Raw genomic sequence first — 17,787 nt, 5'->3', positions numbered from 1 at the left:
TTTCTCTGTTCTCATGGAGTATGGAACAGCCCTCACTCCTAAATGCTCCTCCGATGTTAGTCTGGTGTGTCTGGGCCTCCACTTTTGAGACAACTCGGCATTAGGTTATGAATTCGGTCCAGGGGGCAGCCTCCAGGACTGATCAATTAAGCTAGAAACTCTCTATTTATGGGTACTTCCAAAAGCGAACCAGCCCCCTTAGACTTAGACAAAAACAGATCTGGCCTCTATTTACTACATCTCCACAGTCTATTGGCATCATTTGTAGCCGTCAGATTTGATGTAAGTGTCGGTGGGTGTCTTACCTCAGCTGTGATTGCAGTTTGGCTCCTTTGGTTACAAAGTCCTCCCATGTAGGATAGCTGGCCTGCAGCAAACACAGAGAACAATCACTGGCATTAAACCTCTGATAGCATCATACAAGCATGACAACAACAGGATTCAACTTAGTTCAACTAAGATTATATCACTAAAGCCTTCACAATGTGCATTTCATGCCAATAATCCTGCTGGGATTATGGCCTTAAGGAGGAATACTGAGCTACTATTTAAGTATTTCTCTCCATGTGACCTGAACATGCAGAGATATGTCAAATAAAACATCTTAACTCCGGATTCTGCACACAGATGTGTGAGTTTATCTTATGGCTGTGCTGGTTCCATAGATAAGCAGCACTTCATGCTGCAGTGATCAATGAAACCACACTGACTGAATAGGTGTGAAAAATGTCCTGAAACTAGTTGGATCGAACAACTAATCAATCAGTCAGCAAGCTTTCCGTTGACTAATAGCTTAATTGACTAATTAAAGCACCTAAATACATGACTTTGTGCTAAATGTGAGTTTTTTTAAACTCTTCCATCCAACCTGAACTGTGCAACAACAGTCAACAGACTGGCTGCTGTTATTTTTGGCTTCACGTGAGGACACATGAGGTCCCGTCATGAGCCCACAGACACAAACAGAAGGTAAATGCTGCTGTCATGCAGCTCTGATTGATTCTCCATGAAGCTGCACAGCGTTTTCCCCGAGCTCACATATCTGTGCAGATTTATCAGATGGTTTTTAAACATCAATTTGCTTTATTTCCATGCAACTATTCCTGTTATGAAGATAACACCTCATGTTTACCTCGAGGGCCTTGAGACCTAAATGCTGCGCCTGTAGCAGCAGCTGATTGATTATGTAATCTGAGGCTGGTTCCTGCTGCAGGCTTTGACCTTGGGTTACATCTGTGACCAACAGCTGCCCAGTGTGGTGTTCTGGTTATTGAATTTTTAAAAAAGCAGGAAAGCCCTGCTGGAACCGAGGCCTGAATCCCACTTTCTCTCTCTCTCTCTCTCTTTATTTTCCTGAACCCGATCACCCGGTCTGTCCTCTGGTCCACCAGAGAGGATAATACCGATTTAACCCCCTAACACCACAACATTAGCCTCTTAGCTCCACACCGCTAAAGCTGTTAGCAGGCCCCTGCTTCACAGCTAGCCTGCGTGCACGCAGCGTGGGGCTGACAGGTTTACTGGCTGCAGGGATTTAGCACTGTGTGATGAAATACTGCAGGTGAGCGGCTGAATGCCTCTGGTGAACAACTAACAGTGAAGCTGCGATAAATAGAAGTGAGGTTCCTGGAGGGAAGCAGGTTGAGGATTGAACAGAATTTATACACATTAAGGGGAAGAAAATAATGTGAGCGCACACGTACAATTTATGATGATGCACATGAGCTGAACTCAGAGGTCATTTACAGCATGAAGGAGGCAGTAATGTGGAGAAAGCATCGGTTCTCTGACCGGTGATGGTGGTAAATTTCTATATATGATGTTACACTGTTACAAGCTGTATAATAAAATGTAATCTTTCCAAAATCTCATTGAATGCAAATGTTTGGCTGTATTAACCTATCAGAAAATCCACATGTAGAACATTTTCTCATGGATAAATCTGCCTTGACCTGCATGGAGTCAAATCACTTGGAGCTCCCAGCTCTCCCACGGGAATCGTGTTGCATTTCGGTCGGCTTGTCGTCCGTATGGGGTGTGTGCATTTACCCTCACACACATGTTGACATTTTTTTTAATTAGGTGTGTTTAGTCTTTGTTTTGTTGTCGGCCTATTTTCACCTCTCTTTAGTCCTTTGTTTACCTCCAAGTTTAACCGGACAGGAACTGCAGACGAGTTTATCTTGTAGTGTTTTTTTTTATGCCCGAAAATGATCCTGACTGACCTCCGATGTGATGATCAATCATGGAGTAGTAACGGGATGGAAAGGGAAAACTGAAAACAGTTCTACAGGTGGGTTCCTACACCCCAATGGAAACATAAACTCAGGCAGGTTGAGGGGTCGTTCCTGTAAATAGTCCTGCAGTAAAACGATGTCCATTGTCGTCATGGTCCTTCAGTACACTTGTAATGCTGGTGAGTAAGAAGTAAATACTTGAGCAGAAACTAAACGACACCCCAGACATGAATGTCAAACGACAATCCGAGAATGTAAAATATAAAGTGGGACTCCCGTCTGTGCTGCTCCTGGAGGGCCTCTGTTGTTCCCTCAACACTTCTCGCCCAAACCCAAAATTCTGCTAGGATTTGTTGTGACTGCCAGGAATGTCACAGGCAGTCGCAGACAAAATATTCCAGCACTGTTCCTGCAGCAGGCAGAGCTGAAAGCACCACAGACACCACAGACTAGAGTATCAGGGTCCACTGCAGCTTGATACTCAGAGCTTTAGAGCCACGGTTGCTAAATAAAGGGTCCTGGGACCTACAAGGGTCACTGATGGTGTCCAGTGGGTTCCCACAAGCAGCTGCCAACCAAACAGCTGCCTGCTGTCATCTGGCTGCAGTTATTTTTTATTTCATTACTCCATTTCTGAGGCTTGAGGCAGAAAATGTAACAACAGTATCAGATGTTAGTCTGAAAAAGCTATCGTGAGTTGACAGAAATAAACCAAAATCCCTCAGATATCACCACTTACAATACCTAGACCCTGTACAAACAGAAAGAGTCTTGACAGTCAGTCTTTGCCAATAATCAATTCAACAATTTTAACTCTTTACTGTTTTCTTTACCAACACTTTCTATTCTGGACACTTCATGAACTCAAGCAGCCTTTCAGTCCTAAAGCTCCATCTACTTGCTTCACTGAAGCGGACACAGTCAACTATTCACCCAGCCTGAGCTCTCCATGTATAGAGGATATACAGAGCTGTTATCCTATCTGCTCAGCCAAGCAGAAAGCATGGCCAGGTATACAGTTACCTCAGACTCTGTGTGTGTGTGTAGTCACCTGCCACCAGGGTCTAATCCTACTCTGGTAATCCTGACTCTACTGACCGACAGAAAGAAAAGATAAGAGAGGCAGAAGACGGACTGATGTGACTTCTGAGGAAAGTGAGAACACTGCCGACCTTTTTAAACGCCAACTTTTTTTATATCTGTTTATCCAGCAGGGTTTGTAATTCAACGACAACCAACACACAAACAAATACATCATAAAGACTCAAAGATGTTGAGCAGGTATACCAGTTGTGTCATTGTCAAATATCACAGGTGTGTCATCTGCATGCTATAATAACAACTACATCCATCAGACAGCTGCAGACACCACACATGTGTAGGTCCTCCTATCATACTACTCACAGGACCGCCCAGAATCTACCTTCTCTACATGCAGACGTCTCTTCTAAGGTTTGATTTTTGTGGATTTGGTTTGTGCTTCATTGACTATCACTTCTTATTTTAAAGAAACAAATGTTAAGCATGTTTACAAGATGACAAAATTGTCACGGCTCTCATCTTCGTGTTTCAGAGGATCAGCATCACCCTCTAATGACAAAATGCATGTCTTGTGGACCATTGTGCACTCAGGGACACAAAAAGTAATTCAACACAAATTACCTCTATAAAACTTGCTGCAAAGCTATAGTAAAGGGTACAAATTATTGCCAAAGAGCCTTCCAAAATCCAGCAGTAGCCAATAAGAGAAAACTGACAAAAGTGACAAAAGCCTCTCACGGAAACCAAACCTCTACCTGGAAAAAGCGAGAAAGATTGTGAGCCAAGATTACGGCTCCAGCGAACCGCCCACAGTGCTATTAGTGTTGGTATGTATGCATATTCAACGCGCTTCGTCAGTGTGTCAATGTGTACATGCTGCAGCTTTAGGTTTCACATGTGCAGCCATGCATGCAGCTGACTGCAAGTAAATGTGGTTTGTTTGTCATCGTCCCGATAAACCGATAACAGTTTGGATAAGTGCAGGTGTTACTGACGGAGAGGAGTTTAGAGTGAATTCCAGCAAACTGGTTTGTGAGTTTAACCTCAGCACGGAAGCTGTACCGTGCTTAAATGTGACACGAACATGAATACAACTCTTGACTCTGACTGTCTGTCAGGCCCTCCAGTTACCTGTGACCTCATAGCTCACCGGCCACTTTCACTGTGACAAACAGATAATGATAAACTGGAGCCAATAATAAAGCCCAATCTCCCTCATGGTGTCCCCTGTGTAAATCACAGTGTTGATCATTACAAGTCTGTAGTAAACATCCAGGCTTGGGTTGTGTGGGGCTATAATTCACACCTTATCAGGAATCAATGAGTGTCACAGAGCGGAGAGTTCATTTACCAAAAGAATGTGATGGTGCGAATTCCTCTGAAACCAGTTTGAAAGTAAAACCTGCCCGTTTGAGTACCACAGAAGAGGGGAATACAGGGGAGAGTTTATGCTTTGGGATATCAGATACTTGTTCTAGCATCAGTACAAATTTAACTGCTCACATTTTTGCGCCCTCTACAAGCCTATTTTGCACATCAGCCTGCAGATCATAGGTTTTGCATTTTTTAGAGGCATTCAGAGGGTTAATATGAAACATCTACACAGATTTCCCCCTGGCATTAAACACAATTGTAGATTAGAAGTTTAGTTAGTATTGACTGTGTGACCCAAGATGTATATTTTTATAAAAAACTAGACATTTTGTGCACTGCCCCGGTAATTATGTCTCAGACAGTCTCCACACTGAGAGGGAGGGAGGAGGGAGGCTGTTCAAACAGCAGGACAATGGTTTGTCTAACGTCGTGTTTGAGCAACACTGGTTAACTCAGAGAAAGAGAAGGACTAAAGCAGAGGGAGGAAAGTAGACAGTTAGGGCGTGTCAGCAGCAGGTTAATGGTTTGTTCAGGTCTGACCCTTCATTTGTCAAGTTTAGTTTTAGTAAGTGACACACACACACACACACACACACACACACACACAGCAGTATGGACCTGGCATTTTCCCTTATCTTACTAACTCAAACAACCCTTTTAGACCCCGTTCACACTGGAGAAAGTCATTCCAGCTAGAGTAGGATTGTATCTGGATAGTCTTTAAACTGGATACGTTCAGACCTATTTTCAAATCTGGCTATCACACAAGCGTGTCCGCAGTTAATCTGGCTTAATCCAGCTTGTTTGCAGTCCTCCAAACCACTAGGTGGCGCCTCGTAATATACAGAGTCCGTTCAGGCCGCGGTAGGACCACGTGTGCGCATGCGTCATGCGTTTTTTTTTTTGTACCGTGTTGCTCCCCGTGAACCGGAAGTAGCATGTCGCTAACCAGAAGTATCACGTCGCTAGCCGGATTCGCTAGCCACATTTGCGTTCACACCTGAGCCACATTTGAGCCAATCCGGCTAGATCCACCTCCATGTGGTGGATTGAAATCAAGCTGGATATAGCTGTGTTCACACTCAGGAAAAAATATATCCAGATACGGCCCAAATCCCGCTCTAGCTGGATTGATTTCCCCTGTGTGAACGGGGTATTATAAAAAGAGAAAGCAGCAGACAAGACGTTTTTACCCACAATGAGTGAAGCACCTCCATCCGTTTCTCTATTAGCAGACAGGTTAGCAACAGACTGACGGACACAAAGCGCCACTGGTGAAGTCCTCTCGCCATACAAACTACATTACCAACAGACGGCCAGACTCAATGGTCTCATATGATCAAATAAAAACTCTGACATGATAGCCAAATATTCAAGAAGGCCTGTGTTAGAAACAAGGACCAAAAAATGACAGATTAGTCCAAAGGACAGCAAAGAATGGTTCTTGAAAACACCCTGTGTAACATTAAATATCACAGAAAGAGAGTGACTCACATGTGACCAGCATCACATGACAGAAATCAGTGAGTATTTGGCAGAGCTGCAGGCTTTCTGCAGCAGAATACAGTCGTTTTATGTTGTAGTTTGAAACAGATTCCAGATACTGATTAGGATTCTCCTGCTGGGTTTAAACTGAGTCCTAAACCAGCAGCGAACCTCCGTCCTTTATCTTCACTTGTCATCACATTTTTCTGCTGGAGTGGAGAACAGGAAGTAAACGGCAGCTGATCTTCATGTGACTTTAATCTCTCTCTGTTTCTTTGCATATCATTTGTTTATCTCTTTGTCTCCGGTCTTGCTTGGTTAGGCCTTTTGTGTCCACTTAATGTAATGGATCTTAGCCTCAGTCTCAACTCCAAACCAAAGTGATGGAATTCTCAGTTTTGAGACATATTTCCAGCTTCAAATAATCAATGAATCAACCGTTCTTTTCAGATGAACGTTAGGAAAGAGAAACAGGCTTTGATGGTACCTCCACCCAGGTGAGTGTATAAAACAAATACACGCCCTCTACTTAGCTGCAATCATCTGTACTGCCTCATCACCTTCATCCCTGCTGTTCCATCCCTCCACCTCCACCCTCAGCACCCCGACTCATGATTCTCCGAAGTCTAAGAAAGTCTGAGCTAAACATGTCAGAGCAGATCTGCCTGATCTGAGCAGCCAATTTATGTGAGAGTAAGAAATGCTGATAACTTTGAGAGAGAGTGAGCAAAGGTCCTGACACCCTGCAGTCACCTCTGACTCGATCAATTTGTTCAAATCAATACAACTTGTCACTGAGGATTTCCTTCCTCTGCCTGTGAAGGAGAGAAACGCTCACCATCAGCTAAATAACTGCTACAGCAAGCGACATGGAGCACATACTCCGGACTGTGCCGACACTTTTTATACCCATTCAATCATATAATTCAATCAATAAATCTAATTTTAAACAGAAAGGGCAGATCCCTGGTCTTTGTTCAACGTGTGGACTTTAAAACATCCCCTTAGGCGCTTCATTTATTTGACTTTCTGTCTTTTCTTTTGTCCTTCCTGCTCGTCTTCCTCATGTCCTCTCCCGCCTCAGTCGCCAACACCCAGAAATGACATTTACATGTGTGTAGCAGTAAGTGTGTGTTCCCATAATATGTGTTTGTTTGGCCAGTTCTGAAGTGTGTGTGTTCTTATTCTCAGAGTGTGTGTGTGTATGTTTGTGTGTGTCCACACCCACATTCACCTGAGGCTGCCCATTTTCCTGTCAGAGTGAATGCTGACAGACTTCTCTGAAACCAACCGCTCCCACACACACACACAGCTAACTATCAGTATCATATCAGCAAAGTATTGAAGACATCACACTTTATTACAGCCTCTGGTTGCAGGGTGTGTTTATGTGTGGGAACAGTTTGTATTTTGCAACTGCCCCCCTAAACACACACAAGGGGTTAATTACAGATGCCCAAGACTGACTATAAAATATACAGCAATACAGTAAAACAGTTGTTTTCTATGGTGTGTGTCCACAAAGCGTTTAAACGGCGCTGAAGCTATTTACTATTCTACACACACAGACAGCTACAGCCTCATTCTCAGTTCACCTTCAGTGCAGGGCAGCGCACACACACACACACACACACACAAGCTGTCACTTATAACCCTCCATGAGAAGGAGGTCAACTGCTGTGACATTGTCCTTGAGAGGCAAGTTAACAGGGAGAATAAATGTAATATTCCAACACTAATCAAATCCTCGTGAAGCAGCGAAAAATGCTGCTCGGGGTGGGAGGAGGGTCAGAGGCAGGAGAGACTCAGAGCATGAAGGAACGCACTGAGCATGTCAGGAAGGAGGGATGGCTCAGAGCAGAGATGGAGGAGTGTGGAAGGTCGATGACTCATAATGTCAATCCTGATATAGCTGAGAGAGAAATCAATATGTCTGTCTCTCTGCAGGAGAACTCAAAGGGCCAATGAAGGTACAGCAGTGGGGGGGGGGGTTCTTCTTTTTATATGAAACAGGAAGTTAGACAGGTGGTCAAGTTCACAAAACTGTAGGTCAGTATACACACCAAAACATTTAGGTTATCCCATGAAGCCATGGACCAGCACAGACAGACAGCTCTGGTTCTGTGGTAGACTGAACAGAAACTGAAAGTCCTCCTCACCAAATCATCTCCCTTTATCTCTACTTTGTGTTGTGTTCAAACAGCAGGTTTTGTTCAGTTGTGTGACACCAAACAGCAACAACAGACAACTCAGCGTAGGTGATGAGGAACAGGAGGGGATGAAGCAGGATCTTGAGACTCAGCAGAAAGCCCAGACAGTCTGTCACACTGCTGCTGACCACATGACACATTTGTCATTCGATTACTGCAGGAGGACGACTGGTGTGCGTGGACAGAGGTCTTCAAGAACAGCTCAGATGATCAGACAATACTGTCTAGTCTAATATAGTGAGGGTCTAAAGATAGTTTATTTATCCACAACAACTCGCTGGGTCCTGCAACTACTGAGAGTCAGGTTTAGCACATGTCAACAGACAATCTGCCTTTTTCTGAGGAGGATCCTGAGACATTTGTGCAGCAGTTCATAACCAGGAATGAGACTTGGGTCCACCACCTCCAACCTGAGACCAAAGAACAATCCAAACAGTACAAAAAGCCAGAGACCCCATTCACACTGGGGAAATCAATCAGCCAAAAGCGGGATTCGGGCCACATCAGGTCTGCAATGATTACTCGAGTAATATTCTAGGGCAAAATGCATCGACAACTACTTTAGTATTTGATGACTTGTTAGTGATGTCGTTGAGAATGATTCTCTCACGGCACAGTGGGATGATCATCGTTTTGGGCGCAAGAGGCCCTGGGTTCGAAAGAGTGGGTGAGCCGTTTGCAGATTGCTCGCATGTACGCACACACACGCGGTTTTGGCGCCAGGCATGGAGGACATTTACGTGTGAATCTGGATATATCCGGAATGATTTTAAGTGGACTGATCTAGCCGGATTGGCTTACATCTGGCTCAGGTCTGAGCGCAAATGCAGCTAGCGAATGTCGCTATCAACGTCATACTTAGAGTTCACAGGGACAGTGTCCGGGTTGCGTACAAAAGCTGCATGTAAACAACCGTCGAACTACGACAGCTTTGCCCCGAGTTTATATTTGCTACAAAGGAACAAAGTGCTTGTTGAACCAAAAAAAAAACCGAAAGAACAAGCGCCATGGGACAAAAACACAACGTATACACGCATGCAGTCCTACCGCGGCCTGAACAGACTCTGGATTTGACGCGACACCACCTAGTGGTTTGGAGGACAACAAACAAGCCGGGTTAAACTGGATTAAGCGCAGACACGCGTGTGTGATAGCCAGATTTGAAAACAGGTCTGAACGTATCCAGCTTAAAGGCTATCTGGATTCAATCCTACTCTAGCTGGATTGACTTTCTCCAGTGTGAACAAGGCCAGAGACTCCAGATCAGTGAGGTCTGCATCAAGGTGTTAAAGGCCTCTGATTTATTAAGTGCTGCTGGTTGGATGACCAGTTAACAATCAACAAGTTTCAGACTACAAGTCCGCCATTGTCCAACACCTCATTTACATCCTCTGACAGCTATCTTTACCATTGTTGTTGATGTGGCCCACTTTCTAGAGGCCCGAGACAATGGCTTCTACAAAGAAGGGATCATTGTGTAAATGTAGAGAAGGGGACAGTGTTGAAATCTGTCCTGTTAGCATTTCTACACCTGCTGTTAAGATTATTCATACCTCTGAGCAATGTGGAAAAAACTCACAATGTGCAACACATTGGTCAGATGCTGTGATTAGGAAAGATCGTCCATATCTGTGGATTAGCCAACATCCTGTTCTGACTGGGGCACGGGTTTCAACATGATGCAAAAACTGATTTATTCATTTAGGTTTATTTAACATCACAGCTCTTCTTTAATGGTGATCGCTAATTTTTTTTTTTTTTTTTTGTTATTTAAATTTTTTATTACGTTTTAAGAAATATATACAAATGAACATAGGGTCACAATACAAAAATTAGGTTTTGTTTTTGGTGTAGACCATCTCTGACATGCCATATAACAACAAAAAAAATAGGAGTAAACATTTAAAGCAAATTTCACACAGAAGAGATCCACATCCTGGTAATCCAGTCCATTAAGTAAGGTGCAAAAGAGCGTTGCTTTTAGCCTCTAATTCCAGTGTTTTTATCAGTCTTTGCATAATTCCAAAAATGTTCCCAAGGACACGTCCTTTCCTCCATGTTGTCCTTTAGTCTACAAAGCATAGACTCACAGGACGCTGTCTCCACCATTGCATCCATCCATTCCTTCAAACTGGGGGAGACTGCTGTCTTCCAGTGTCTTAGAATTACTCTTGAAGTTGTAACTAGGCCCACCATAATAACAGAAAATATTCCTTTTGATACTGTTGATAGTTGAGATCTGTCCCCTAGCAGACACATAACAGGAGTAAGGGGGATTTTTAAACCAGACCACCCACTCAGGAAGTCCACCACTTTTCCCCAGAATTGAGCCACCAGTGTACACTCCCATATACAATGTAAGAAAGTTCCCATTTCTGTTTTGCACTTCCAACACTTATTATTATTCAACAGGTTCATTCTATACAATCTTACAGGGGTATGATAATATCTGTGTATGATCTTGTACTGTGTGAACTTCCCTCGTGCCTCATTAACATACTTCCCACAACCAGCCAGCACTTCCAGCCATTTCTCCTGTGTAATATTCATTCCTAGGTCCCTCTGCCACAACAACTTCACATTAGTGGACTCCCCACTCAATGAAAAATGTGTTAGTTTGTAGAATTTGGAAGCTGTGCAGTGCTTCAGTGGCATACGCATAAAGTCCATTATATTATTCTCTGAAGAGATATCAATTCGAAATTTTATGCAGTCTCTAATTTGTAAATATTTCCAAAAATGTTGTGTCCCTTCAAGTTTAAATTGGCTACTTAATTCCTCATAAGAAATAAATTGTCCATTTTTGTATAGGTCTCCTATGGTACGTATACCTCTTGAGTGCCACTGCTTCCAATAAACCGACACTTTACCCACACAAATGGCAGGATTTAACCATAAAGAAGCATATGGCTGTACAAGGTGCTTCACTCTGTACATTTGATGTACTTTGGCCCATATTGCCCTGGAGTGGACTAGAATAGGATTTGTTGTGTCACTCCTCTGAGATAACTTCTCCTTTGGGCTAAAAGGCGAACATAACTCATTCTCAATATCTATCCAGTCTGGCCTATTATCTGACTCTTTCCAATATTTAGCCAATTTAGCCATTTCAAAAGATATGGCGTACAACCTTGGGTCTGGTAAGCCTAATCCCCCCTTTTCCTTAGGAGCACAAAGCTTACTTAATTTAATCCGAGCTTTCTTTCCCTCCCACAAAAATTGTTTAACCATATCATCATATTTCTTAAAAATATCGGGTGGTATTGGGATTTGCAACATCATTAATAAGTAGTTAAATTGAGGAGCTACCATCATTTTAATAATACTAACTTTTCCCCATAATGTAAGTTTAATCTTTTCCCACTTCTCAAGGTTTGTTTTAATTCTTTGTAGCAGAGGGTTAAAATTTAAACCGGGCAACTCTCCAAGATCTCGACTGAGTGTAACTCCGAGATATTTGATGCCTTTGGGCGCCCACCTAAATTTAAAATGTTTCACCATATGAGGATGACATAATGAGGTCAAAGGCATTGCCTCAGACTTTTTCCAATTAACTGTGTAGCCTGACAATCCAGAGTAAGACTGAATGGTTTCCATCAGACATGGCAGGGACGTCTCGGGGTCTGTCACCACAGCTAAAATATCATCCGCAAATAACAACAACTTGTGTTGTTGGCCACCACACTCCACTCCCTTGATTCCTGTGTTCTTCCTAATACTAACAGCTAGAACTTCTAAAAAAATTATGAACAGTAGAGGGCTTAAAGAGCACCCTTGACGGGTTCCTCTAGAAAGCCCAAAGAAGGGTGATATTACTCTATTAGTTATCACTGCTGCTTTAGGTTCTTTATATAATATCTTTACCCACTGAGAAAAACAGGGACCAAACCCAAAATTTGACAAAACAGAAAAAAGAAAACCCCATTCCACCTTATCAAAGGCCTTTTCGGCATCTAGGGAGATGGCGGCTATAGGAACATCTTTAGACTGAGTGAGCCACATTAGATGCATTAATTTCCTCATATTGTCTGTAGAGGATCTATTCTTCATAAAACCTGCCTGGTTTCCATGTATAATAGCAGGTAAAACTTGTTGAAGACGCAGAGCTAGTACTTTGGTCAGTATTTTACAGTCTACATTAAGCAGGCTAATTGGTCTGAAATTAGATGGGTCCGTTATGTCTTTATCTTTCTTCGGGATCAAAGATATCAAGGCTTCATTAAATGTTGGAGGTATGCGGCCTTTCACAAAAGCCTCCTGATACACCTTCACCAATACTGGGGCCAAAATGTCTATATAGGCTTTATAATACTCTGCAGGAAATCCATCATTACCCGGTGATTTCCCAGTGTTCATCAATGAAACAGCCTTCCTTATTTCCACTTCAGTTATAGGTGACTCTAACTTCCTTGCTTGATCAGTATCAAGTTTAGGCATGTCAATATTAGAGAGATACTCTTCTTGTTCCCTTTGTTTATCACTACAAGATATTGTTGATGTATATAGTTTTTCATAGTACTGTTGAAAAGTCTTGTTGATTTCTGTTGCAGAGGTTACCAAATTATCACCTTGTTTAATAGCTGAGATTAAGCTTGAAGAATCTTTCCTTTTAACTTGTCTAGCTAATATCTTCCCTGTCTTTTCCCCACCCTCATAAAAATTTGTTTTCAATCGAAATAAGGAATATTGTACCTTTTTATTATAGATTTCATGCAACTGATACTTAAGCTTACAAAGTTCCCGATATTTATCCTCAACATAATTTTGTGCCAAATCATTTTCCCTTAATTTTATATCACCTTCTAGCTGTCTAATCTCATTTAGACTTTCCTTTTTCTTCAAAGCAGAGTGAGCTATCAGCTTCCCTCTTATATAGGCTTTTGAGGATTCCCAGACTGGTGCAATATCTTCAGTGCTACCTATATTTAATTCAAAAAAGGATTTCAAATCTTTACCTAACTGTTCCTTAAAGCCTTGGTCCTGTAGTAAGGATGTATTCATTCTCCATCTAGTATTCTTACCCATATCCGATCCTGTAGTTATACACAATTCTACCGCTGCGTGATCTGTAATGGCAATAGATCGTATATTGCAACTAACTGCATTGCTTATTAAAGAGCTTGCAATTAGAAAAAAATCAATTCTGGAATAAGATCTATGGCAGTGGGAAAAAAAAGTATATTCCTTCTCTCGAGGGTTAATGAGTCTCCAAACATCTACAAGTGCCATGTCCTCTTTTAACATGTGTATTGCTTCTCTGTCTTTAGTCATCTGTGGTCCTTTGAAGACACTTTTGTCTAACATAGGGTCCATCACTTGATTAAAGTCTCCTGCCAATATTATTTGCCCCTCCATTTCTCCTAGAACCTTATTCACCTTGTGGAAAAAGTGTGGGTCCCCTTTATTTGGTGCATAAACGTTACACAATATCACCTGTAACCCCTCTATTAATGCCTGTACACATATCATTCGCCCCTCTGTATCTTTAACCTCTTTAAGCAACTCAAAACGTATATTTCTGTTAACCAAAATCATCACTCCATTACGTGAACTTGAAAATGAACTAGAAAAGACATGTCTCACCCAACCAGTTTTAAATTTTCCTGCCTCCCCGTCATTCAGATGAGTTTCCTGTATAAAAACTATATCTGCCTTATTAGTTTTCAAATATGATAGAACTTTACGCCTTTTAACTGGATTGCCACTGCCATTAATATTCCAAGACATGTATTTAATACATCTCCTGGTCATAATCATTAGAATATCACTCCATAACCATGTTTACCACACTGTGCATGTTTAAGATGTCCACACCTATTGGTATCATTCTTTGAGACCCTGTACTTTGCAAAACATGAACATACAACCTGGAAAAAGAACATTTCCAATACAAAACAAAAGAAACAAAACTGAAAATCAAGCCAGACAATGTCTGGCAGTCCTGACGCTGTCGTACGCAGCGTTAAAAGTCCAAACAAAAATAAAAATAAAAATAAAACTAAAACCGTCTCTGGTCCGTGGGGTACCGCTCCTCCCTCCGGTAATCCCTCGGTGGCAGCTTAACCAAGTGGGTCTCCCCCGAACGTTATAATCACAACATGTCTCTGGGCTCTTGAATATAAATATTCATCAGCTCACCTCCTTTGGCTCAACCTTCTCTCTGGTCGTTTTCCTGAATAAATTTGTCCGCCGCTGTTGCTGTAGTGAAACTCACGTTCTTCCCCTGCCACTTGAACCGCAGCATGGCCGGGAAGGCCAGCGTGTACTTCACCTCCATCTCCTGAAGTTTGCGTTTCACCACAGTAAAGGATTTCCTTTTCTCCGCCAACTCCTTCGTCATATCGGGGAATACCGACATCCGACATCCTTCCCATACGAAACCCCGTTTTTCTTTTGCCGCATTTATCACTTTTTCCCTCGCAGACTGTCTCAGGAACCTGATGAGCACCGGCCTCGGTGGTCGTTCTGGGTCCGGTATAGGTGCGAGCAGCCGGTGCACTCTCTCAATTTCAAACTCACCAGCCCCAGCCTGAACCCCCAGCCCCTCTTCTAATATTTTCTGAACACAGCTCAGCAATGTCCCGTTAGTCCCAAATGTTTCCTTCAAGCCCACCAGCCTCACGTTGTTCCGTTTGCTGTGATTTTCCAAAGTTTGAAGGCGCACCCACATTTCCTCCATTAGCTTACTTTTCTTATCCTCGTCAGTGTGAGACCGCTCCATAGCTTCCTCCAGGTGCATGATACGTGTCTCAGCTTCCGACAGTCTCTCCTGCATAGCCACCACTGTCGTTTTCAGCTCCGTTGTTGTCTCCTTAATAGTAGAAACATCAGTCGCGACGCTCTGCAGTGTGGTGCTCATTTTAGTTATTTCTGCAAACAAACTGTCAAGGCAGGGAGACGTGTCACCTGCCGAGCCTTCTTCCTCACGCTGGGGGCTTTTTCGGGTCGACATACGGCCTGTAGTTTTGAAGTATTTCGACGACGACATTTCACCTATTTTCCTTTGTTTCACTTCAATAACACAACACCCTCATTATACCCTTCCAAGCCGAGGTAAATTTCAATCCAATGCAAGCCTCCGTGTTATAATAATATACAATTTCACATGTCGGGGAGTGGAGATTCCCTAGTCAGCTGCCATCTTGTTCGCCGTACCCACGTGACTCCCAATGGTGATCGCTAATTGACAAAATGACCTACAAGCTGTGAGAAGCCTCCCCGTCCACTGGCAGATTCGGAGATCCACATTTGCATGTTAAGATGCCCTGAGGACTGATTCATCTGAACAGCAACTCTCTACTTAATTAGACATGTCTTCTGTGTGTGTGGCAGATGGCAGGAGTGCCCCTGTTGATCCCGTGCCACGTTGGGGTAAAAAAATACCAGGATATGATGCCACGAGCTCTGAATCACTCACACACAATCCACCACAGCCATCCCCTCTTCCCTGTTATCTGACAGCAGAAGTGACTCATGTGTACTGCCCGATCCGTCCTCACCACAGGGTGCCTGCAAGTTCCATCACGCTAGAATGTTTTAACTTCTGAATAAAACTGGAACAGCCTCATTTTTCCCCCACCTTCGTCTTCTGTCGCTCTCAGCAGCAGCACAAGCAAGGTGACCTGTCTTGGGTCAGGACTCTGATAATCCTGGACAGTTTCAGTCTGGAAAAAGCATCAGATCTGCACACAGCGCTGTGTGAGTCATATTAAGAGCCACTCTTACACAACATCTCTGTATGTCTAAAGTGTGATTTGATGAGTTGCATTTTGTAACAAGACACCACCCTGACAATCACTTCTCGTCCTGGCATTCACCGGCTTTCTGAGGAAATGTACAAACAGTTCAGAAGTGTTGTGGGATCACGTCCAGGACTTCATAACATGAAGAAAGAAATCCTCAAAAATAACTTTATGACATCTCAGCTGTCACGTAAATATTCGTCCTTTGACACTGGGCGACATTTTTATCTACAAACGAACACAGGCAGGCAGTGACATCACTCTTACAACGACTAGCCTTCTGATCCACAAGCAATATTTTTTCCCACGTCTGTCTTGTGGGTCATCAAGTCCTGCACCTCTATGGAAACATCAATCATGGCTACAAGTAGGGAGAAGTCAAACATTGCTTTGTGCAGTTAAATTCAGACAAAGATCCTAAAAGTGAGAAAACAAGAGTTGAATTTCTTTTGGTTTTTTGATACAAAACAAATGTATGTAAGATATGCAAATCAGCCAAATACTCACTGAACGTCTGTCACATGACTGCTGGTCACAAATGAGTCAAACATGGCTGCATGGGAAAAGTACTGAAATGTCCACATTTGATACACCCACATGATGCATTCAAGGACCATCGTTTTTTATCTTGAACTGCCCGCCAGGGGACAAATAAAGTTCTTTGATTTGAGCTCAACACTTGCTCTGGTTTGTTTCCGAGTAGTGAAATGTTAGCAAGTCTGATCAATCAAAACACGCGGGAGGATTCTCTGTGGAAAAACTCTGCATGTTGAGCTTCTGCGCTTCTGTTTTGTGGACGCTAAATGTAAAAGTCGCTCTCAGCTGGGGTGTGTTGTTGTGGTGCCTGTAACAGGGTCAGAGTGTGGCCTTCACAGACATGTCTGGCATGTCAGCATCCAAGCTAAGCTATTTCCCCCCCATTTAGAAAAATGACACATAAATCCCAAATTTGAAAAACAAATAACAAACAAATACCCAAACAGAGAGTACGCCGGAGCAAACCTCTCCAGAAGCAGCACGAAAAAACAGAGCTCGGTAACAAGAGGCTGCTGCTAACCACGAACATCTGAGAGCACTGAATCACACACAGACGGACAAACAGGCAGCAAAGGGCAGCCTGCTTGACAAACATCAAAGAGCACACAGCTGGTAAAATCCACCCCCATCCAGCCCCGTTACCCTCTCAGATGGCCCACTTCCAGTTTTAACCTCGGCCCATTCATTACCCAATCAACAGCAGCGACACTCACATCCAAATATTCCACATACAACGTCCTGGTTTTAAGGCCTGTCGGGCATCTCAAGCTCACTTTCAACTTTCACCAGGTTTAATGACTCGATCAGTCTCTGAGGCGTCATGTTATACACAGCAACTGGTTACATGGCAACCTTGAAGGTGGCTTTGAAGCCTCCTCCATAGACTCCCATGTTAAAGATGACGCAGAAATTGCTTAATATTTGAAAAACTATAATTTTTTGAACAAAAACTTGAAGTTGACCCAGAATGTCCTCTGTGAACATTTTGATGGTTGAATGGCTGAAATCAGTCAATGTATGCTGAAGATACACTGCACCAAAAACGTATGGAAGAAGAAGAAGAAAAGAAGAAGAGAAGAAGAAGAACAACAACAACAACAAGAACAAGAAGAAGAAGAAGAAGAGGAGGATATTGTATGTGGAACAAGAAGAAGAAGAAGA

At 42.9% G+C, this 17,787-nt stretch overlaps 1 protein-coding gene across 1 annotated transcript in view; it reads right to left on the bottom strand.

Annotated features, from left to right (window-relative positions):
- mtss1 (MTSS I-BAR domain containing 1) overlaps positions 1-17,787 on the bottom strand; it is a 47,484-nt gene that overhangs the window by 28,335 nt on the left and 1,362 nt on the right. Inside the window, exon 2 of the mRNA XM_028429805.1 lies at positions 306-367. Coding sequence (XP_028285606.1) covers positions 306-367 — 62 coding nt within the window. The remainder of the gene's footprint in view (positions 1-305; positions 368-17,787) is intronic.

Source organism: Parambassis ranga, chromosome 18 (genome assembly GCF_900634625.1).
Source record: "Parambassis ranga chromosome 18, fParRan2.1, whole genome shotgun sequence".
Taxonomy (NCBI): Eukaryota; Metazoa; Chordata; class Actinopteri; family Ambassidae; genus Parambassis; species Parambassis ranga.
This window is presented reverse-complemented; position numbering and strand designations above follow the sequence as displayed.